The following is a 22,399-nucleotide window of genomic DNA, read 5'->3' on the forward strand; positions in this document are numbered from 1 at the left end:
GCGACCGCCCCGCCCCAGCGCTCCGCCGCGCTCGCCCGACGCCCTCCCCGCGCTTCTCATTGGCCCGCCGGCCCGCCCGCGCCACGTGACGCCGCGTTGCTAGGCGACCGCCTCCCCTAGGGCTCCGCCCCGCTCGCCCGACGCCCTCCCCGCGCTTCTCATTGGCCCGCCGCCCCGCCCGCACCACGTGACGCCGCGTCGCTAGGCGACCGCCCCGCCCATGCGCTCCGCCCCGCTCGCCCGACGCCCTCCCCGCGCTTCTCATTGGCCCGCCGCCCCGCCCGCGCCACGTGACGCAGCGTTGCTAGGCGACCGCCCCCCGCTCACCCACAGCGCGCCGCCGGCGGTCACGTGCGCCTCTCCGCCGCCTCCCATTGGCTCCGGGCGGTCGGGAGCGGAGCGGCGCCTTCACCCCCCTCCCCTCACCCAACTCCCCTTCCTTCCGCCCCGCCCACCCGCCGCCGCTGACCAATGGCGGCCGCCGCTGCCCGCCGTCGCCCGGGGCGACGCGGCGGCGGTGCCGGCGGACGGCGCCGCTGATTGGCTCTCCCGGCCGTGACGTCGGCGCGGGTGAGGGGGGGGCGGTTTTAGGCGGGCAGCGGCGACCGGCCCGCTCATAACTGACCGGCGACTATGGACGGCAGGTGCGCGGTGCGCATGCGCGGTGGGGGGGGGCCGGACACCTGGGTCCCTCCCCGGACACCTGGGCCCCTCACCCGGGACGCCTGGGCCCCTTTCCCGGACACCTGGGCCCCTTCCCCTGGACACCTGGGCCCCTCCCCGGACGCCTGGGCCCCTCCCCGGACGCCTGGGCCCCTCCCGGGACGCCTGGGCCCCTCCCCGGACTCCTGGGCCCCTTCCCCGGACACCTGGGCCCCTTCCCCGGACGCCTGGGCCCTTCCCCGGACACCTGGGCCCCTTCCCCGGACACCTGAGTCCCTCCCCGGACGCCTGGGCCCATCACCCGGACGCCTGGGCCCCTTCCCCGGACGCCTGGGCCCCTCACCCGGACACCTGGGCCCGTTGCCCACTTCCGGGTTGCCCCTTTCCCTCGTTCCCCCCCCCCGTCCCCCGCCGGCCCGAACCAGCCAATCAGGAGGCGGCGCGGCGCTCACACCCCCCGCCGGGCCGGCCAATCAGAGTGCGGCTCTCCTGACACGCCTTCCCTCCCCCATCCACCCTAGGGGCCCAGGCGTCCGGGCCCTGCCCTACGCGTGGGCGGAAGGGGTCACGTGGGTCCCACGTCATGCCGCAGTCACGCTGTGGGTCCCGGGGCCACCCGTGGGTCCGGTCGTGGGTGTTGGGGCCGTCTGTGGGGCGCCGCGTGGGTCCCACCGTGGGTCCCGGTCCATCCGTGGGTCCGGTCGTGGGTCCTGGACCATCTGTGGGTCCTGTTATGGGTGCTGGGGTTGGTGATGGGTCTCACCATGGTTCCTGGTCCATCCGTGGGTCCGGTCGTGGGTCCTGGACCATCTGTGGGTCCTGTTATGGGTGCTGGGGTTGGTGATGGGTCTCACCATGGTTCCTGGTCCATCCGTGGGTCCGGTCGTAGGTCCTGGACCATCTGTGGGTCCTGTTATGGGTGCTGGGGTTGGTGATGGGTCTCACCATGGTTCCTGGTCCATCCGTGGGTCCGGTCGTAGGTCCTGGACCATCTGTGGGTCCTGTTATGGGTGCTGGGGTTGGTCATGGGTCTCACCATGGCTCCTGGGCCATCCGTGGGTGCTGTTATGGGTGCTGGGGTTGGTGATGGGTCTCGCTCTGGGTCCTGGTCCATCCATGGGTCCTGTTATGGGTGCTGGGGTTGGTCAAGGGTCCCACCATGGCTCCTGGTCCATCCGTGGGTGCTGTTATGGGTGCTGGGGTTGGTCATGGGTCACGCTCTGGCTCCTGGCTGCATGCCCAAGTCATGCCATGGGTCCTGGGTTACATCATGGGTCTCCCCATAGGTGTTAGGTGCATCCATGGGTCACGTTCTGGGTTGTGGGTGCATCCATGGGTGCTGTTATGGGTGCTGGGGTTGATTATGGGTCTCACCATGGGTCCCGGTCTGTCCATGGGTCCTGTCATGGGTGCTGGGGTTGGTCATGGGTCTCGCTCTGGGTCCTGACTCCATGCCCAAGTCACACCGTGGGTCCTGGGTCACGCTATGAGTCTCACCATAGGTGTTAGGTGCATCCATGGGTCACGGTCTGGGTTGTGGGTGCATCTGTGGGTTATATTACGGGTGCTGGGGTTGGTTATGGGTCTCACCATGGTTCCTGGTCCATCCGTGGGTCCCACCATGGTTCTTGATCCGTCTATGGGTGCTGTTATGGGTGCTGGGGTTGGTCAAGGGTCCCACCATGGCTCCTGGTCCATCCGTGGGTTCTGTTATGGGTGCTGGGGTTGGTCGTGGGTCCCACTATGGGTCCTGGTCTATCCATGGGTGCAGTTATGGGTGCTGGGGTTGGTCATGGGTCTCACTCTAGGTCTTGACTCCATGCCCAAGTCATGCCATGGGTCCTGGGTCATACCATGGGTCTCACCACAGGTCTTGCATCCATCCATGGGTCGTGTTATGGGTGCTGGGGTTGGCCATGGGTCGCACGCTGGGTCCCGGGTCCATGCCCAAGTCACGCCATGGGTCTCACGATAGGACTTAGGTTCATCCATGGGTCACTCCATAGGTCCTGGGCCCATTCCTGAGTCCTGCCAGGGGTTCTGGGACCAACTATGGGTCACACTATGGGTCCCAGGTCCATTCACGGGTCCCGCGATGGGTCCTGGGTCCATCCCTGAGTCCCACCATGCGTCCCAGGTCTATCCATGGGTCATATTAGGGAGGCTGGGTCCATCCTTGAGTCCCACCATAGGTCTTGGGCCCATCCGTGGGTCCAACCATGGGTTCTGGGACCATCCCTGGGTCGTGCTATGGGTCCTGGGTCCATCCCTGAGTCCCACCATAGGTCCTAGGTCCATCCCTGAGCTGTGCTATGGGTCTCGGGGTGATCATGGAAGCCACCGTAGGTTCTGAATCCATCTATGGGTTGCGGGTCGCACCACAGGTCATGCTATGGGTCCTGGCCTCACCCATGGGTCACGCCATGGATCCTGGGTTATGCTATGGGTCAGATAGTGGGTCATGGGTCCATCCATGAGTCCTGCCGTGGGTGGGTGCTAGGTCCATCAGTGAGTCCCACCATAGGTCCTGACACCATCCCTGGGTCCCACCATGAACTTCAGGTCCATCCGTGGGTCACGCTATGGGTCTTGAGCCCAACTCTGGGGCGCAGCATGATTAGTAGCTCATAAAGTAGGTCCATCAAGGGGTGCTGGGTCCATCCCTGGGTCCCACCACGAGCTTCAGGTCCATGCCTGGGTCACGCTATGGGTGCTGGGTCCCTGTATGGGTCACAACATGCTTAGTAGATGACAATGTAGGTTGTGTTATGGGTCTTGGGTCCATCTCTGGGTCACAACATGATTAGTTAGATCATGACATAGATCATGTTATGGGTGCTGGGTCCATCCCTGGGTCCCACCATGAGCTTCAGGTCCATGCCTGGGTCACGTTATGGCTCTTGGGTCCATCCCTGGGTCCCACCATGAGCTTCAGGTCCATCTGTGGGTCACGCTATGGGTCTTGGGTCCATCTCTGGGGCACAGCGTGATTAGTAGCTCATAAAGTAGGTCCATCAAGGGGTGCTGGGTCCATCCCTGGGTCCCACCATGAGCTTCAGGTCCATCCGTGGGTCATGCTATGGGTCTTGGGTCCATCTCTGGGTCGCAGCATGCTTAGTAGATGACAGTGTAGGTCGTGTTATGGGTGCTGGGTCCATCCCTGGGTCCCACCACGAGCTTCATGTCCATCCGTGGGTCATGCTATGGGTGCTGGGTCCCTGTATGGGTCGCAACATGCTTAGTAGATGACAGTGTAGGTCGTGTTATGGGTGCTGGGTCCATCCCTGGGTCGCTGTATGGGTGCTGGGTCCATGCTTGGACCATGCTATGGGTCTTGGGTCCATCTCTGGGGCGCAACATGATTAGTTAGATCATGACATAGATCATGTTATGGGTCTTGGGTCCATCCCTGGGTCCCACCATGAGTTTCAGGTCCATGCCTGGGTCACGTTATGGGTCTTGGGTCCATGCCTGGGTCCCACCACGAGCTTCAGGTCCATCCGTGGGTCATGCTATGGGTGCTGGGTCCCTGTATGGGTCGCAACATGCTTAGTAGATGACAGTGTAGGTCGTGTTATGGGTGCTGGGTCCATCCCTGGGTCGCTGTATGGGTGCTGGGTCCATACTTGGACCATGCTATGGGTCTTGGGTCCAACTCTGGGTCACAACATGCTTAGTAGATGACAATGTAGGTCGTTTTATGGGTCTTGGGTCCATCCATGAGTCCCTGTATGGGTGCTGGGTCCACCCCTGGGTCACGCTATGGGTCTTGGGTCCATCCCTGGGTCCCACCATGAGCTTCAGGTCCATGCCTGGGTCACGCTATGGGTGCTGGGTCCCTGTATGGGTCACAACATGCTTAGTAGATCACAACATAGGTCGTGTTATGGGTGCTGGGTCCATCCATGGGTCCCACCATGAGCTTAAGGTCCATGCCTGGGTCACGCTATGGGTGCTAGGTCCCTGTATGGGTCGCAACATGCTTAGTAGATGACAGTGTAGGTCGTGTTATGGGTGCTGGGTCAATCCCTGGGTCGCTGTATGGGTGCTGGGTCCATGCTTGGACCATGCTATGGGTCTTGGGTCCATCTCTGGGGCGCAACATGATTAGTTAGATCATGACATAGATCATGTTATGGGTGCTGGGTCCATCCCTGGGTCCCACCACGAGCTTCAGGTCCATGCCTGGGTCACGCTATGGGTGCTGGGTCCCCGTATGGGTCGCAACATGCTTAGTAGATGACAATGTAGGTCGTGTTATGGGTGCTGGGTCCATCCCTGGGTCCCTGTATGGGTGCTGGGTCCATGTATGGGTGCTGGGTCCATGCTTGGACCATGCTATGGGTCTTGGGTCCATCTCTGGGGCGCAACATGATTAGTTAGATCACAACATAGGTTGTGTTATGGGTGCTGGGTCCATCCCTGGGTCCCACCACGAGCTTCAGGTCCATGCCTGGGTCACGCTATGGGTGCTGGGTCCATCCCTGGGTCCCACCACGAGCTTCAGGTCCATCCGTGGGTCATGCTATGGGTCTTGGGTCCATCTCTGGGGCACAGCATGATTAGTAGCTCATAAGGTAGGTCCATCAAGGGGTGCTGGGTCCATCCCTGGGTCCCACCACGAGCTTCAGGTCCATGCCTGGGTCACGCTATGGGTGCTGGGTCCCTGTATGGGTCACAACATGCTTAGTAGATGACAATGTAGGTTGTGTTATGGGTCTTGGGTCCATCTCTGGGTCACAACATGATTAGTTAGATCATGACATAGATCATGTTATGGGTGCTGGGTCCATCCCTGGGTCCCACCATGAGCTTCAGGTCCATCCGTGGGTCACATTATGGGTCTTGGGTCCATCCCTGGGTCCCACCACGAGCTTCAGGTCCATGCCTGGGTCACGCTATGGGTGCTGGGTCCCTGTATGGGTCACAATGTGATTAGTAGATTATAATGTAGGTCGTGTTATGGGTGCTGGGTCCATCCCTGGGTCCCACCACGAGCTTCAGGTCCATCCGTGGGTCACACTATGGGTCTTGGGTCCATCTCTGGGGCACGGCGTGATTAGTAGCTCATAAAGTAGGTCCATCAAGGGGTGCTGGGTCCATCCCTGGGTCCCACCACGAGCTTCAGGTCCATCCGTGGGTCACGCTATGGGTGCTGGGTCCCTGTATGGATCATGACATAGATCATGTTATGGGTGCTGGGTCCATCCCTGGGTCCCACTACAAGCTTCAGGTCCATGCCTGGGTCATGCTATGGGTGCTGGGTCCCTGTATGGGTCGCAACATGCTTAGTAGATGACAGTGTAGGTTGTGTTATGGGTGCTGGGTCCATCCCTGGGTCCCTGTATGGGTGCTGGGTCCATACTTGGACCATGCTATGGGTCTTGGGTCCATCTCTGGGTCGCAGCATGCTTAGTAGATGACAATGTAGGTTGTGTTATGGGTCTTGGGTCCTTCTCTGGGTCACAACATGATTAGTTAGATCATGACATAGATCATGTTATGGGTGCTGGGTCCATCCCTGGGTCCCACCACGAGCTTCAGGTCCATCCCTGGGTCACGTTATGGGTCTTGGGTCCATCCCTGGGTCCCACCATGAGCTTCAGGTCCATCCCTGGGTCACGTTATGGGTCTTGGGTCCATCTCTGGGGCACAGCGTGATTAGTAGCTCATAAAGTAGGTCCATCAAGGGGTGCTGGGTCCATCCCTGGGTCCCACCATGAGCTTCAGGTCCATCCGTGGGTCATGCTATGGGTCTTGGGTCCATCTCTGGGTCGCAGCATGCTTAGTAGATGACAGTGTAGGTCGTGTTATGGGTGCTGGGTCCATCCCTGGGTCCCTGTATGGGTGCTGGGTCCATGTATGGGTGCTGGGTCCATGCTTGGACCATGCTATGGGTCTTGGGTCCATCTCTGGGGCGCAACATGATTAGTTAGATCATGACATAGATCATGTTATGGGTGCTGGCTCCATCCCTGGGTCCCACCACGAGCTTCAGGTCCATCCGTGGGTCATGCTATGGGTCTTGGGTCCATCTCTGGGGCACAGCATGATTAGTAGCTCATAAAGTAGGTCCATCAAGGGGTGCTGGGTCCATCCCTGGGTCCCACCACGAGCTTCAGGTCCATGCCTGGGTCACGCTATGGGTGCTGGGTCCCTGTATGGGTCACAACATGCTTAGTAGATGACAATGTAGGTTGTGTTATGGGTCTTGGGTCCATCTCTGGGTCACAACATGATTAGTTAGATCATGACATAGATCATGTTATGGGTGCTGGGTCCATCCCTGGGTCACGTTATGGGTCTTGGGTCCATCCCTGGGTCCCACCATGAGCTTCAGGTCCATCTGTGGGTCACGCTATGGGTCTTGGGTCCATCCCTGGGTCCCACCACGAGCTTCAGGTCCATGCCTGGGTCACGCTATGGGTGCTGGGTCCCTGTATGGGTCACAATGTGATTAGTAGATTATAATGTAGGTCGTGTTATGGGTGCTGGGCCCATCCCTGGGTCCCACCACGAGCTTCAGGTCCATCCGTGGGTCACACTATGGGTCTTGGGTCCATCTCTGGGGCACGGCGTGATTAGTAGCTCATAAAGTAGGTCCATCAAGGGGTGCTGGGTCCATCCCTGGGTCCCACCACGAGCTTCAGGTCCATCCGTGGGTCACGCTATGGGTGCTGGGTCCCTGTATGGATCATGACATAGATCATGTTATGGGTGCTGGGTCCATCCCTGGGTCCCACTACAAGCTTCAGGTCCATGCCTGGGTCATGCTATGGGTGCTGGGTCCCTGTATGGGTCGCAACATGCTTAGTAGATGACAGTGTAGGTTGTGTTATGGGTGCTGGGTCCATCCCTGGGTCGCTGTATGGGTGCTGGGTCCATACTTGGACCATGCTATGGGTCTTGGGTCCAACTCTGGGTCACAACATGCTTAGTAGATGACAATGTAGGTCGTTTTATGGGTCTTGGGTCCATCCATGAGTCCCTGTATGGGTGCTGGGTCCACCCCTGGGTCACGCTATGGGTCTTGGGTCCATCCCTGGGTCCCACCATGAGCTTCAGGTCCATGCCTGGGTCACGCTATGGGTGCTGGGTCCCTGTATGGGTCACAACATGCTTAGTAGATCACAACATAGGTCGTGTTATGGGTGCTGGGTCCATCCATGGGTCCCACCATGAGCTTAAGGTCCATGCCTGGGTCACGCTATGGGTGCTAGGTCCCTGTATGGGTCGCAACATGCTTAGTAGATGACAGTGTAGGTCGTGTTATGGGTGCTGGGTCAATCCCTGGGTCGCTGTATGGGTGCTGGGTCCATGCTTGGACCATGCTATGGGTCTTGGGTCCATCTCTGGGGCGCAACATGATTAGTTAGATCATGACATAGATCATGTTATGGGTGCTGGGTCCATCCCTGGGTCCCACCACGAGCTTCAGGTCCATCCGTGGGTCATGCTATGGGTCTTGGGTCCATCTCTGGGTCGCAGCATGCTTAGTAGATGACAGTGTAGGTCGTGTTATGGGTGCTGGGTCCATCCCTGGGTCCCTGTATGGGTGCTGGGTCCATGTATGGGTGCTGGGTCCATGCTTGGACCATGCTATGGGTCTTGGGTCCATCTCTGGGGCGCAACATGATTAGTTAGATCACAACATAGGTTGTGTTATGGGTGCTGGGTCCATCCCTGGGTCCCACCACGAGCTTCAGGTCCATGCCTGGGTCACGCTATGGGTGCTGGGTCCATCCCTGGGTCCCACCACGAGCTTCAGGTCCATCCGTGGGTCATGCTATGGGTCTTGGGTCCATCTCTGGGGCACAGCATGATTAGTAGCTCATAAGGTAGGTCCATCAAGGGGTGCTGGGTCCATCCCTGGGTCCCACCACGAGCTTCAGGTCCATGCCTGGGTCACGCTATGGGTGCTGGGTCCCTGTATGGGTCACAACATGCTTAGTAGATGACAATGTAGGTTGTGTTATGGGTCTTGGGTCCATCTCTGGGTCACAACATGATTAGTTAGATCATGACATAGATCATGTTATGGGTGCTGGGTCCATCCCTGGGTCCCACCATGAGCTTCAGGTCCATCCGTGGGTCACATTATGGGTCTTGGGTCCATCCCTGGGTCCCACCACGAGCTTCAGGTCCATGCCTGGGTCACGCTATGGGTGCTGGGTCCCTGTATGGGTCACAATGTGATTAGTAGATTATAATGTAGGTCGTGTTATGGGTGCTGGGTCCATCCCTGGGTCCCACCACGAGCTTCAGGTCCATCCGTGGGTCACACTATGGGTCTTGGGTCCATCTCTGGGGCACGGCGTGATTAGTAGCTCATAAAGTAGGTCCATCAAGGGGTGCTGGGTCCATCCCTGGGTCCCACCACGAGCTTCAGGTCCATCCGTGGGTCACGCTATGGGTGCTGGGTCCCTGTATGGATCATGACATAGATCATGTTATGGGTGCTGGGTCCATCCCTGGGTCCCACTACAAGCTTCAGGTCCATGCCTGGGTCATGCTATGGGTGCTGGGTCCCTGTATGGGTCGCAACATGCTTAGTAGATGACAGTGTAGGTTGTGTTATGGGTGCTGGGTCCATCCCTGGGTCCCTGTATGGGTGCTGGGTCCATACTTGGACCATGCTATGGGTCTTGGGTCCATCTCTGGGTCGCAGCATGCTTAGTAGATGACAATGTAGGTTGTGTTATGGGTCTTGGGTCCTTCTCTGGGTCACAACATGATTAGTTAGATCATGACATAGATCATGTTATGGGTGCTGGGTCCATCCCTGGGTCCCACCACGAGCTTCAGGTCCATCCCTGGGTCACGTTATGGGTCTTGGGTCCATCCCTGGGTCCCACCATGAGCTTCAGGTCCATCCCTGGGTCACGTTATGGGTCTTGGGTCCATCTCTGGGGCACAGCGTGATTAGTAGCTCATAAAGTAGGTCCATCAAGGGGTGCTGGGTCCATCCCTGGGTCCCACCATGAGCTTCAGGTCCATCCGTGGGTCATGCTATGGGTCTTGGGTCCATCTCTGGGTCGCAGCATGCTTAGTAGATGACAGTGTAGGTCGTGTTATGGGTGCTGGGTCCATCCCTGGGTCCCTGTATGGGTGCTGGGTCCATGTATGGGTGCTGGGTCCATGCTTGGACCATGCTATGGGTCTTGGGTCCATCTCTGGGGCGCAACATGATTAGTTAGATCATGACATAGATCATGTTATGGGTGCTGGCTCCATCCCTGGGTCCCACCACGAGCTTCAGGTCCATCCGTGGGTCATGCTATGGGTCTTGGGTCCATCTCTGGGGCACAGCATGATTAGTAGCTCATAAAGTAGGTCCATCAAGGGGTGCTGGGTCCATCCCTGGGTCCCACCACGAGCTTCAGGTCCATGCCTGGGTCACGCTATGGGTGCTGGGTCCCTGTATGGGTCACAACATGCTTAGTAGATGACAATGTAGGTTGTGTTATGGGTCTTGGGTCCATCTCTGGGTCACAACATGATTAGTTAGATCATGACATAGATCATGTTATGGGTGCTGGGTCCATCCCTGGGTCACGTTATGGGTCTTGGGTCCATCCCTGGGTCCCACCATGAGCTTCAGGTCCATCTGTGGGTCACGCTATGGGTCTTGGGTCCATCCCTGGGTCCCACCACGAGCTTCAGGTCCATGCCTGGGTCACGCTATGGGTGCTGGGTCCCTGTATGGGTCACAATGTGATTAGTAGATTATAATGTAGGTCGTGTTATGGGTGCTGGGCCCATCCCTGGGTCCCACCACGAGCTTCAGGTCCATCCGTGGGTCACACTATGGGTCTTGGGTCCATCTCTGGGGCACGGCGTGATTAGTAGCTCATAAAGTAGGTCCATCAAGGGGTGCTGGGTCCATCCCTGGGTCCCACCACGAGCTTCAGGTCCATCCGTGGGTCACGCTATGGGTGCTGGGTCCCTGTATGGATCATGACATAGATCATGTTATGGGTGCTGGGTCCATCCCTGGGTCCCACTACAAGCTTCAGGTCCATGCCTGGGTCATGCTATGGGTGCTGGGTCCCTGTATGGGTCGCAACATGCTTAGTAGATGACAGTGTAGGTTGTGTTATGGGTGCTGGGTCCATCCCTGGGTCCCTGTATGGGTGCTGGGTCCATACTTGGACCATGCTATGGGTCTTGGGTCCATCTCTGGGTCGCAGCATGCTTAGTAGATGACAATGTAGGTTGTGTTATGGGTCTTGGGTCCGTCTCTGGGTCACAACATGATTAGTTAGATCATGACATAGATCATGTTATGGGTGCTGGGTCCATCCCTGGGTCCCACCATGAGCTTCAGGTCCATCCCTGGGTCACGTTATGGGTCTTGGGTCCATCCCTGGGTCCCACCATGAGCTTGAGGTCCATGCCTGGGTCACGCTATGGGTCTTGGGTCCATCTCTGGGGCACAGCGTGATTAGTAGCTCATAAAGTAGGTCCATCAAGGGGTGCTGGGTCCATCCCTGGGTCCCACCATGAGCTTCAGGTCCATCCGTGGGTCATGCTATGGGTCTTGGGTCCATCTCTGGGTCGCAGCATGCTTAGTAGATGACAGTGTAGGTCGTGTTATGGGTGCTGGGTCCATGCCTGGGTCCCACCACGAGCTTCAGGTCCATCTGTGGGTCACGCTATGGGTCTTGGGTCCATCTCTGGGGCACAGCGTGATTAGTAGATCATAAAGTAGGTCCATCAAGGGGTGCTGGGTCCATCCCTGAGTCCCACCACGAGCTTCAGGTCCATGCCTGGGTCACGCTATGGGTGCTGGGTCCCTGTATGGGTCGCAACATGCTTAGTAGATGACAGTGTAGGTCGTGTTATGGGTGCTGGGTCCATCCCTGGGTCCCTGTATGGGTGCTGGGTCCATGCTTGGACCATGCTATGGGTCTTGGGTCCATCTCTGGGTCACAACATGATTAGTTAGATCATGACATAGATCATGTTATGGGTGCTGGGTCCATCCCTGGGTCCCACCACGAGCTTCAGGTCCACCCCTGGGTCACGCTATGGGTTTTGGATCCATCCCTGGGTCCCACTACGAGCTTCAGGTCCATCCGTGGGTCACGCTATGGGTCTTGGGTCCATCTCTGGGGCGCAGCGTGATTAGTAGCTCATAAAGTAGGTCCATCAAGGGGTGCTGGGTCCATCCCTGGGTCCCACCACGAGCTTCAGGTCCATGCCTGGGTCACGCTATGGGTCTTGGGTCCAGCCGTGGCTCCAAGCGTGGCTTCTGCCTCGCGCCGGGGGTCCCGCCCCGGGGTCCCGCCCCCTCCCCGCTCCTCCCACGTCCTCCCACGGCCCGTCCCACCACCTCCCCTCCCCTTGCCCGGCCCCGCGCCCCCCCGCCCCCGGCCCCGCCACGTCCCTATGACCTCCCAGACTCCAAAACACGTGTCGGACGGGTCCCGCGTGTCTTCCTCTCGGGGGCGCCGGCGTTGGCAGCTACGAGGCCTGCGCGGCGGCGGCAGCCTGGGTGATGGCCCGGGCCGGGGGGCCGCCCCCCCGCCTGGCCGTGGTCTGCGGCTCCGGCCTGGGCGAATTGGCCGAGGCGTTGAGCGAACCGCAGGCCTTCGACTACGCCGACCTGCCCCACTTCCCCCGCAGCACCGGTGAGTCCCGGGGTGGGGGACTGGGAGGGACTGGGGGCAACTGGGAGGGTTTAGGGGGCGGATTCGAGGAGGTCTGGGGGGGGTCTGGGGGCAACTGGGGGGGTTCTGGGGGTCCTGGAGGGTAATGGGGGGGTCTGAGGGCCAACTGGGGGGGAACTGGGGGGTCCCGGGGGCAACTGGGAGGTGTTGGGGGGCCTTGGGGGGAACTGGGGGATCTGAGAGGCGACTGGGGAGAACTGGGGGGGAACTGGGGGGTCTGGGGGGCAACTGGGGCAACAGGGAGGCAACTGGGGAGTCTTTGGGGGGTCCTGGGGGGCAACTGGGGGTGACTGGGAGGGTCTTGGGGGGGGGAACTGGGAGTAACTGGGGGGTGTGGGGGGCAACTGGGGGGACGGGGGGAACTGGGGGGGACTGGAAGGTCTGGAGGGAACTGGGGGGGTCTGGGGAGAACTGGGGGGTCTGGGGGGAACTGGGGAGGACTGGGGGGGTTTGAGGGGAACTGGGGGGGAACTGGGGCTCTGGGGGGCTCTGGGGGGCTCTGGGGAGGACTGGGGGGGTCCTGGGGGGCTCTGGGGAGTCCTGGGGGGGTCCTGGGGGGCTCTGGGAGGACTGAGGGCTCTGGGGGGGTCCTGGGGGGCTCTGGGAGGTCCTGGGGGGGGTCCTGGGGGGCTCTGGGGGGTCCTGGGGGGGGTCCTGGGGGGCTCTGGGAGGACTGAGGGGTCCTGGGGGACTCTGGGGGGGGTCTGGGGAGGAACTGGGAGGTCCTGGGGGGGCTCTGGGGGGTTCTGGGGGGCTCTGGGGGGTCGTGGGGGGCTCTGGGAGGACTGGAGGGTCCTGGGGGCTCTGGGAGGGTCTGGGGGGCTCTGGGGGGTCGTGGGGGGCTCTGGGGGGTCCTGGGGGGCTCTGGGAGGACTGGAGGGTCCTGGGGGCTCTGGGGGGCTCTGGGGGGCTCTGGGGGGTCGTGGGGGGCTCTGGGGGGTCCTGGGGGGCTCTGGGAGGACTGGAGGGTCCTGGGGGCTCTGGGGGGGCTCTGGGGGGGCTCTGGGGGGTCCTGGGGGGCTCTGGGGGGTCCTGGGGGGGTCCTGGGGGGTCCTGGGGGGCTCTGGGGGGTCCTGGGGGGCTCTGGGAGGACTGGGGGGGTCCTGGGGGGCTCTGGGAGGTCCTGGGGGGCTCTGGGAGGTCCTGGGGGGTCCTGGGGGGCTCTGGGAGGACTGGGGGGGTCCTGGGGGGCTCTGGGAGGTCCTGGGGGGCTCTGGGAGGACTGGGGGGGTCCTGGGGGGCTCTGGGAGGTCCTGGGGGGCTCTGGGAGGACTGGGGGGGTCCTGGGGGGCTCTAGGGGGCTCTGGGGGGCTCTAGGGGGCTCTGGGGGGGCTCTGGGGGTCCTGGGGGGTCCTGGGGGGCTCTGGGAGTCCTGGGGGGCTCTGGGGGGGCTCTGGGGGGGCTCTGGGGGGGTCCTGGGGGTCCTGGGGGGCTCTGGGAGGCTCTGGGAGGTCCTGGGGGGGTCTGGGGGGGTCTGGGAGGCTCTGGGAGGTCCTGGGGGGGTCCTGGGGGGGTCTGGGAGGTCCTGGGGGGGTCCTGGGGGGGTCTGGGAGGCTCTGGGAGGTCCTGGGGGGGTCCTGGGGGGTCCTGGGGGGCTCTGGGAGGACTGGGGGGGTCCTGGGGGCTCTGGGGGGCTCTGGGGGGCTCTGGGGGGGTCCTGGGGGGGTCTGGGGAGGACTGGGGGTGTGTGGGAGCTCTTGGGGGGTCCTGGGGGGGTCCTGGAGGGGTCTGGGGGGCTCTGGGGGCTCTGGGGGGTCTGGGGGCTCTGGGGGGGTCCTGGGGGGCTCTGGGGGGTCTGGGGGGTCTGCCCCCCCCGGCGCTGACGGTGACGGGGGGTGGGGGGGGCAGTGGCGGGCCACGCCGGGCGCCTGGTGCTGGGCTGGCTGGGGGGGCGGCGCTGCGCCCTGCTGCAGGGGCGCTTCCACCTCTACGAGGGCTACAGCCCGGCCCAGGTGCGCCCGGACGCCGGGGCCCCCGCCCCCCCCACCCCCCCAGCCCTGCGCGCGCCCCACCCGGACGCCGGGGCCCCTCCTGAAACTCCTGGGCCCCTTCCCCGGACACCAGGGCCCCTCCCCCGGACGCCTGGGCCCCTCCCCGGACGCCTGGGCCCCTCCCCGGACGCCTGGGCCCCTCTCTGAACACCTGGGACCCCTCCCCGGACACCTGGGCCCCTCCCCGGACACCTAGGCCACCTCCCCCGGACGCCTGGGCCCCCTCCCGGACGCCTGGGCCCCTTTCCTGGACGCCTGGGCCCCTTCCCCGGACGCCTGGGCCCCTTCCCCGGACACCTGGGCCCCTCCCCGGACACCTAGGCCACCTCCCCCGGACACCTGGGCCCCCTCCCGGACACCTGGGCCCCTTTCCCAGACACTGGGGCCCCTCCCCGGACGCCTGGGCCCCTCCTGAAACTCCTGGGCCCCTTCCCTGGACGCCTGGGCCCCCTCCCCGGACGCCTGGGCCCCCTCCCCCGGACACCTGGGCCCCTCCTGAAACTCCTGGGCCCCCCGTTCCCCGGACACCTGGGTCCCTCCCCGGACACCTGGGCCCCTTCCCCGGACACCTGGGCCCCTTTCCCAGACACTGGGGCCCTTCCCCGGACGCCTGGGCCCCTCCTGAAACTCCTGGGCCCCCTTCCCCGGACACCTGGGCCCCTCCTGAAACTCCTGGGCCCCCCGTTCCCCGGACGCCTGGGCCCCGTGCCCGCACCCTGGCCCCCTCCCCGGCCCCCCGGCCCCCCACCGGCGGCCAGCTGAGGGCGGCCGGCGGCAGGTGGCCATGCCGGTGCGCACGCTGCGCCTGCTGGGCGCCCGCACGCTGGTGCTGACCAACGCGGCCGGCGGCCTCGGGCCCGAGCTGGCCCCCGGCGACCTGCTGGTGCTGCGCGACCACCTCAACCTGCCCGGCCTGGCCGCCTGCAGCCCCCTGGCCGGCCCCAACGACGAGCGGTGAGCGCCCGGCGCCCCCGGCAGCGGCGCGGGGGGCCCAGGCGGCCCGGCGGGGACGGAGGCAGGGGGCCCAGGAGTCCGGGGAGGGAGGAGAGGGCCCAGGAGTCCGGGCGGCTGCGGAGGGAGGGGGCCCAGGAGTCCGGGGAGGGAGGAGGGGGCCCAGGAGTCTGGGGAGGGGGCCCAGGAGTCTGGGCGGCTGCGGAGGGAGGGGGCCCAGGAGTCCGGGGAGGGACGGAGGGGGCCCAGGAGTCCGGGCGGCTGCGGAGGGAGGGGGCCCAGGTGTCCGGGGAGGGACGGAGGGGGCCCAGGAGTCCGGGCGGCTGCAGAGGGAGGGGGCCCAGGTGTCCGGGAACAGAGGGAGGGGGCCCAGGAGTCCGGGGAGGGAGGGGGCCCAGGAGTCCGGGCAGCGGCGCGGGGGGCCCAGGCGGCCCGGCGGGGACGGAGGGAGGGGGCCCAGGAGTCCGGGGAGGGAGGAGGGGGCCCAGGTGTCCGGGCAGCGGCGCGGGGGGCCCAGGCGGCCGGGCGGGACAGAGGGAGGGGGCCCAGGAGTCCGGGGAGGGAGGGGGCCCAGGAGTCCGGGCAGTGGCGCAGGGGGCCCAGGCGGCCGGGCGGGACAGAGGGAGGGGGCCCAGGAGTCCGGGGAGGGAGGGGGCCCAGGTGTTCGGGGAGGGAGGGGGCCCAGGTGTTCGGGAAGGCAGTGGAGGGAGGGGGCCCAGGTGTCTGGGGAGGGAGGAGGGGGCCCAGGAGTCCGGACGGGCAGGGAGGGAGGGGGCCCAGGAGTCCGGGGAGGGAGGGGGCCCAGGTGTCCGGGCAGCGGCGCGGGGGGCCCAGGCGGCCCGGCGGGGACGGAGGGAGGGGGCCCAGGAGTCTGGGGAGGGAGGGGGCCCAGGTGTCCAGGAAGGGAGGGATGGGGCCCAGGAGTCCGGGTGGCTGAGGAGGGAGGGGGCCCAGGAGTCCAAGGAGGGAGGAGGGGGCCCAGGCGTCCGGGGAGGGAGGAGGGGGCCCAGGAGTCCGGGGAGGGAGGGGGCCCAGGTGTCCGGGCAGCGGCGCGGGGGGCCCAGGCGGCCCGGCGGGGATGGAGGGAGGGGGCCCAGGAGTCCGGGGAGGGAGGGGGCCCAGGAGTCCGGGGAGGGAGGGAGGGGGCCCAGGAGTCCGGGCGGCTGCAGAGGGAGGGGGCCCAGGTGTCCGGGGACAGAGGGAGGGGGCCCAGGTGTTCGGGGAGGGAGGAGGGGGCCCAGGTGTTCGGGGAGGGAGGGAGGGGGCCCAGGCGTCCGGGCGGGCAGGGGCGGAGGGGGCCCAGGAGTCCGGGGACGGAGGGAGGGGGCCCAGGAGTCTGGGGAGGGGGCCCAGGTGTCCGGACGGCTGCGGAGGGAGGGGGCCCAGGAGTCCGGGGAGGGAGGGAGGGGCCCAAGCGTCCGGGGAGGGGCCCAGGCGTCCGGGAAAGGGGCCCAGGCGTCCGGGGAGGGGCCCAGGCGTCCGGGGAAGGGGCCCAGGCGTCCGGGAAAGGGCCCAGGTGTCCGGGGAGGGACCCAGGCGTCCGGGGAAGAGGCCCAGGCCTCCGGGAAAGAGGCCCAGGCGTCCGGGCCGGGACCCAGGCGTCCGGGAGAGGTTGGGTACGACCCCCCCCCCGACCCCCCCCCCACCTTGGGGTGCCGCCCCGCAGGTTCGGGCCCCGCTTCCCGGCCATGGCGGACGCCTACGACGCGGGGCTGCGGGCGCTGGCCCTGGAGCTGGCCGCCCGGGTGGCGCCGGAGCTGCGGGCCCGCGAGGGCGTCTACTGCGGCGTCGGCGGCCCCAGCTACGAGACGGTGGCCGAGTGCCGCTTCCTGAAGCTCGCCGGCGCCGACGCCGTGGGTGAGTGGCGCCGCGGCGTGTAATTAGCCCGTAATTACAACTTTGGGCCTGTGTAATTAGCATGTAACAAGCCCATGCGTTGCCAATTGCCCGCATTGTAATTACAATGTAATAAGCACCGCGCGGCTTTGTAATTACCATGTAATTACACTGTAATTACTATGTAATTACTAGCTAATTACCGCACGGGTAGCTCGCAGTCGGCGTGTAAGGCTGCGCTCAGCCCACACTCAGCCCACACTCAACCCGCACTCAGCCCGCTCTTTGCAGACATGTTGCATGCAGCTTGCACACGCTTAGCGCGCTCTTTGCGTGTCCTTTGCAGGCGCTTTGCACGTGCTTGGCGTGCGGTTTGCACACACTCGGCCCGCGCTTTGCCCGCTCTCTGCGTGCACTTCGCGCGCACGTTGCGTGCACTTTGCGTGCTCTTTGCACGCGCGTTGCACGCACGTTGTGTGCGCATTGCGTGCAGTTTGCATGCGCTTTCTGCGCTCTTTGCACGCTCGTTGCCTGCACTTTGCGTGCACGTTGCGTGCACTTTGCGTGCTCTTTGTGTACACGTTGCACACATGTTGCACGCACGTTGCACGCACGTTGCATGCACTTTGCGTGCACATTGCGTGCTCTTCTCGTGCTCTTTGCATGCACGTTGCATGCACGTTGCAGGCACTTTGTGTGCACGTTGCCTGCACGTTGCACACACGTTGCGTGCACATTGCATGCACTTTGCACACACGTTGCACACACATTGCACGCACGTTGTGTGCTCTTTGCGTGCTCTTTGCCTGCACTTTGTGTGCACGTTGCGTGCATGTTGCACGCACTTTGTGTGCTCTTTGCACACACATTGCCTGCACTTTGCACACACGTTGTATGCACTTTGCACGCACATTGCTTACACTTTTGCACGCACCTTGCATGCACTTTGTGTGCACATTGCACGCACTTTGCACACACATTGCACGCACTTTGCATGCACTTTGCGGGGTCTTTGCACACACATTGCCTGCACTTTGCACACACATTGCACGCACTTTGTGTGCACGTTGCATGCACTTTGCATGCACTTTGTGTGCACATTGCATGCACTTTGCACACACGTTGCACACACATTGCACGCACTTTGCACACACTTTGCGTGCACTTTGCACGCACATTGCACACACATTGCACGCACTTTGCGTGCTCTTTGCCTGCACTTTGCACGCACGTTGCCTGCACTTTGCACGCACTTTGCACGCACTTTGCACGCACATTGCACACACTTTGCCTGCACTTTGCACGCACTTTGCACACACATTGCACGCACTTTGCATGCACTTTGCGGGGTCTTTGCACACACATTGCCTGCACTTTGTGTGCTCTTTGCCTGCACTTTGCACACACATTGCACGCACTTTGCACACACATTGCACGCACTTTGTGTGCACGTTGCATGCACTTTGCATGCACTTTGTGTGCACATTGCATGCACTTTGCACACACGTTGCACACACATTGCACGCACTTTGCACACACTTTGCGTGCACTTTGCACGCACATTGCACACACATTGCACGCACTTTGCGTGCTCTTTGCCTGCACTTTGCACGCACGTTGCCTGCACTTTGCACGCACTTTGCACGCACTTTGCACGCACATTGCACACACTTTGCCTGCACTTTGCACGCACTTTGCACACACATTGCACGCACTTTGCATGCACTTTTTGTGCACTTTGCCTGCACTTTGCACGCACATTGCACACACTTTGCCTGCACTTTGCACGCACTTTGCACACACATTGCACGCACTTTGCATGCACTTTTTGTGCACTTTGCATGCACTTTGCACGCACATTGCACACACGTTGCCTGCACTTTGCACGCACTTTGCACGCACTTTCCGTGCTCTTTGCCTGCACTTTGCACACACATTGCACACACTTTGCACGCACTTTGCGTGCTCTTTGCCTGCACGTTGCCTGCACTTTGCACACACATTGCCTGCACTTTGCACGCACTTTGCGTGCTCTTTGCCTGCACTTTGCACACACATTGCACACACATTGCACACACTTTGCATGCACTTTGCACACACTTTGCGTGCTCTTTGCCTGCACTTTGCACGCACGTTGCCTGCACTTTGCCTGCACTTTGCACACACTTTGCACGCACTTTGCCTGCACTTTGCCTGCACGTTGCCTGCACTTTGCACGCACTTTGCACGCTCTTGCCGTGCTCTTGGCGTGCTCTGGCCGTGCTCGGCCGCCGGGGGGGGGGGGGGGAACACGCCGCCGCGCGTGGCCCGGCGCCGTCGGCCCCCCCCTTGACCCCCCCCCCGCCGCCGCCCGCCGCCAGGCATGAGCACGGTGCACGAGGCGGTGGCCGCCCGCCACTGCGGCCTGCGCCTCCTCGGCCTCTCGCTCATCACCAACGCGGCCGCCCTCGACTACGAGCGGCCGCCGGCCGCCGGCCACGCCGAGGTGCTGGCGGCCGCCCGCCGGGCCGCCCGCGCCCTCCGCGCCCTCCTGGCCGCCCTCGCCCGCCGCCTGCCCCCCGACGACGAGGAGGAGGAGGAGGCCGAAGGCCGCCGCGGGGAGGAGGAGGAGGAGGAGGGAGACGGCGCCCGCCGCCAGGCTGCCTAGCGGCGCCTCCCCAGTGCGCGGTTCGGGGAGGGGCGGGGGGGGGGCCCAGGCGTCCGGGTGCTTTAACCCCCTCCCGCCCCCCCCCATCCCCTCCCACAAAGGGCCCAGGCGTCCGGGGACCCGCCATCCTGCCCATCCCCCCCCTAAAGGGCCCAGGTGTCCGGGGACCCTCCATCCTGCCCATCCCCCACCCCGAAGGGCCCAGGCGTCCGGGGACCCACCATCCTGTTCATCCCCCCCCAAAGGGCCCAGGCGTCCGGGTGTCTTAACCCCCCCCCCAAAGGGCCCAGGCGTCCGGGGACCCTCCATCCTGCCCATCCCCCCCCCCCAAAGGGCCCAGGCATCCGGGTGTCTTAACCCCCCCCCACCCCAATGGGCCCAGGCGTCCGGGTGTCTTAACCCCCCCCCCAAAGGGCCCAGGCGTCCGGGGACCCTCCATCCTGCTCATCCCCCCCCTAAAGGGCCCAGGCGTCCGGGTGTCTTAACCCCCCCCCCAAAGGGCCCAGGCGTCCGGGGACCCTCCATCCTCTTCATCCCCCCCCTAAAGGGCCCAGGCGTCTGGGTGTCTTAACCCCCCCCATCCCCCACCCCAAAAGGGCCCAGGCGTCCGGGGACCCACCATCCTGCCCATCCCCCACCCCCAAAGGGCCCAGGCGTCCGGGTGTCTTAACCCCCCCCCATCCCCACCCCAAAAGGGCCCAGGCGTCCGGGGACCCTCCATCCTGCCCATCCCCCCCCCAAAGGGCCCAGGCGTCCGGGTGTCTTAACCCCCCCCCCAAAGGGCCCAGGCGTCCGGGTGTCTTAACCCCCCCATCCCCCCCCCAAAAGGGCCCAGGCGTCCAGGGACCCACCATCCTGCCCATCCCCCCCCCAAAAGGGCCCAGGCGTCCGGGGACCCTCCATCCTGCCCATCCCCCCCCTAAAGGGCCCAGGCGTCCGGGTGTCTTAACCCCCCCCATCCCCCCCCCAAAAGGGCCCAGGCGTCCAGGGACCCTCCATCCTGCCCATCCCCCCCCAAAAGGGCCCAGGCGTCCGAGTGTCTTAACCCCCCCCCCCAAAGGGCCCAGGCGTCCGGGTGTCTTAACCCCCCCCCAAAAGGGCCCAGGCGTCCGGGGACCCGCCATCCTGCCCATCCCCCCCCCAAAGGGCCCAGGCATCCGGGTGTCTTAACCCCCCCCATCCCCCACCCCGAAGGGCCCAGGCGTCCGGGGACCCTCCATCCTGCCCATCCCCCCCCAAAAGGGCCCAGGCGTCCGGGTGTCTTAACCCCCCCCCCAATGGGCCCAGGCGTCCGGGTGTCTTAACCCCCCCCCCAAAAGGGCCCAGGCGTCCGGGTGTCTTAACCCCCCCCCCCAAAAGGGCCCAGGCGTCCGGGGACCCTCCATCCTGTTCATCCCCCCCCCAAAGGGCCCAGGCGTCCGGGTGTCTTAACCCCCCCCATCCCCCCCCCAAAGGGCCCAGGCGTCCGGGGACCCGCCATCCTGCCCATCCCCCCCCAAAAGGGCCCAGGCGTCCGGGTGTCTTAACCCCCCCCCCCCAATGGGCCCAGGCGTCCGGGTGTCTTAACCCCCCCCCCAAAAGGGCCCAGGCGTCCGGGTGTCTTAACCCCCCCCCCCCCAAAAGGGCCCAGGCGTCCGGGGACCCGCCATCCTGCCCATCCCCCCCCTAAAGGGCCCAGGCGTCCGGGGACCCGCCATCCTGTTCATCCCCCCCCAAAGGGCCCAGGCGTCCGGGTGTCTTAACCCCCCCCCAAAAAGGGCCCAGGCGTCCGGGGACCCTCCATCCTGCCCATCCCCCACCCCGAAGGGCCCAGGCGTCCGGGGACCCTCCATCCTGCCCATCCCCCACCCCGAAGGGCCCAGGCGTCCGGGGACCCTCCATCCTGCCCATCCCCCCCCCAAAGGGCCCAGGCGTCCGGGGACCCTCCATCCTGCCCATCCCCCCCCCAAAGGGCCCAGGCGTCCGGGGACCCTCCATCCTGCCCATCCCCCACCCCGAAGGGCCCAGGCGTCTGGGGACCCGCCATCCTGCCCATCCCCCACCCCGAAGGGCCCAGGCGTCCGGGGACCCTCCATCCTGCCCATCCCCCCCCCAAAAGGGCCCAGGCGTCCGGGTGCCCCAGGACCAACCCCTCCCCCCAACATCCGCCCCTCCCGGGGATTAATTAACCCCTCGAGGGTTAATTAATTGGGGGGGGGAGGTGCACGGTAATTAACCCTGCTTCCGTCCTCAACGGTTAATTAGCAGCTTGTCACCCCGTAATTAACGGTCAGTTAATGGTTGGCCACCGGTTAATTAATGGTTAATTAACGGCGGGTTAATTAATGGTTAATTAACGGCGGCCGCCAGGGAACGGGCGGGTAACGATGACCAAATAGGTAATTAGCGCCGGGTTGCTAATTGCGCCCCTCCCCCGCCCCGTCCGCGGTTGATTTTTGGCACTTTTGTTTTATTTAAGGTTAATAAACGGCTTTAATTAAGTTAACGAAGCACCAATTTAATGGGAAAAGGGGCGGAGGGGGAGGTAGGGGGAGAGACGGGGCCCCTCCCCCACCCCCAGGGGGCCCAGGCGTCCGGGCACGGCCCCTCCCCCCAGTCTGGGGTATTTATAGCCTGGAGATGCCCCTGCCCCTCCCCCA

General features: G+C 64.1%; 1 protein-coding gene across 3 annotated transcripts; it reads left to right on the forward strand.

Moving 5' to 3' along the window:
* The first annotated feature begins 546 nt into the window (after positions 1-546).
* On the forward strand, positions 547-22,245 carry PNP (purine nucleoside phosphorylase). 3 transcript variants are annotated; one of them, XR_011136592.1, is made up of 7 exons: positions 554-644; positions 12,067-12,296; positions 14,184-14,287; positions 15,105-15,280; positions 16,944-17,134; positions 19,474-19,916; positions 20,013-22,245. XR_011136592.1 is itself a non-coding variant. In XM_068921847.1 (6 exons), exons 1-6 carry the CDS (start codon positions 634-636, stop codon positions 19,758-19,760), a joined length of 936 nt encoding a protein of 311 aa, XP_068777948.1. In that variant the 5' UTR covers positions 547-633; the 3' UTR covers positions 19,761-22,245. The 3 variants fall into 3 exon arrangements, 2 of the variants coding, with proteins under 2 accessions (XP_068777948.1, XP_068777947.1); XM_068921847.1 differs by having other exon boundaries at positions 547-644; positions 12,130-12,296; positions 19,474-22,245; XM_068921846.1 differs by having other exon boundaries at positions 19,474-22,245.
* Positions 22,246-22,399: the final 154 nt, after the last annotated feature.

The sequence above is a fragment of the Struthio camelus genome, chromosome 29, assembly GCF_040807025.1.
Source record: "Struthio camelus isolate bStrCam1 chromosome 29, bStrCam1.hap1, whole genome shotgun sequence".
Classification (NCBI taxonomy): Eukaryota; Metazoa; Chordata; class Aves; order Struthioniformes; family Struthionidae; genus Struthio; species Struthio camelus.

Coding starts and splice junctions, on each gene's coding strand:
- PNP (XM_068921846.1), top strand. Junction 12,297..14,183: donor CCACTTCCCCCGCAGCACCG/GTGAGTCCCGGG, acceptor TGGGGGGGGCAG/TGGCGGGCCACGCCGGGCGC. Junction 17,135..19,473: donor CGCCGGCGCCGACGCCGTGG/GTGAGTGGCGCC, acceptor GCCCGCCGCCAG/GCATGAGCACGGTGCACGAG.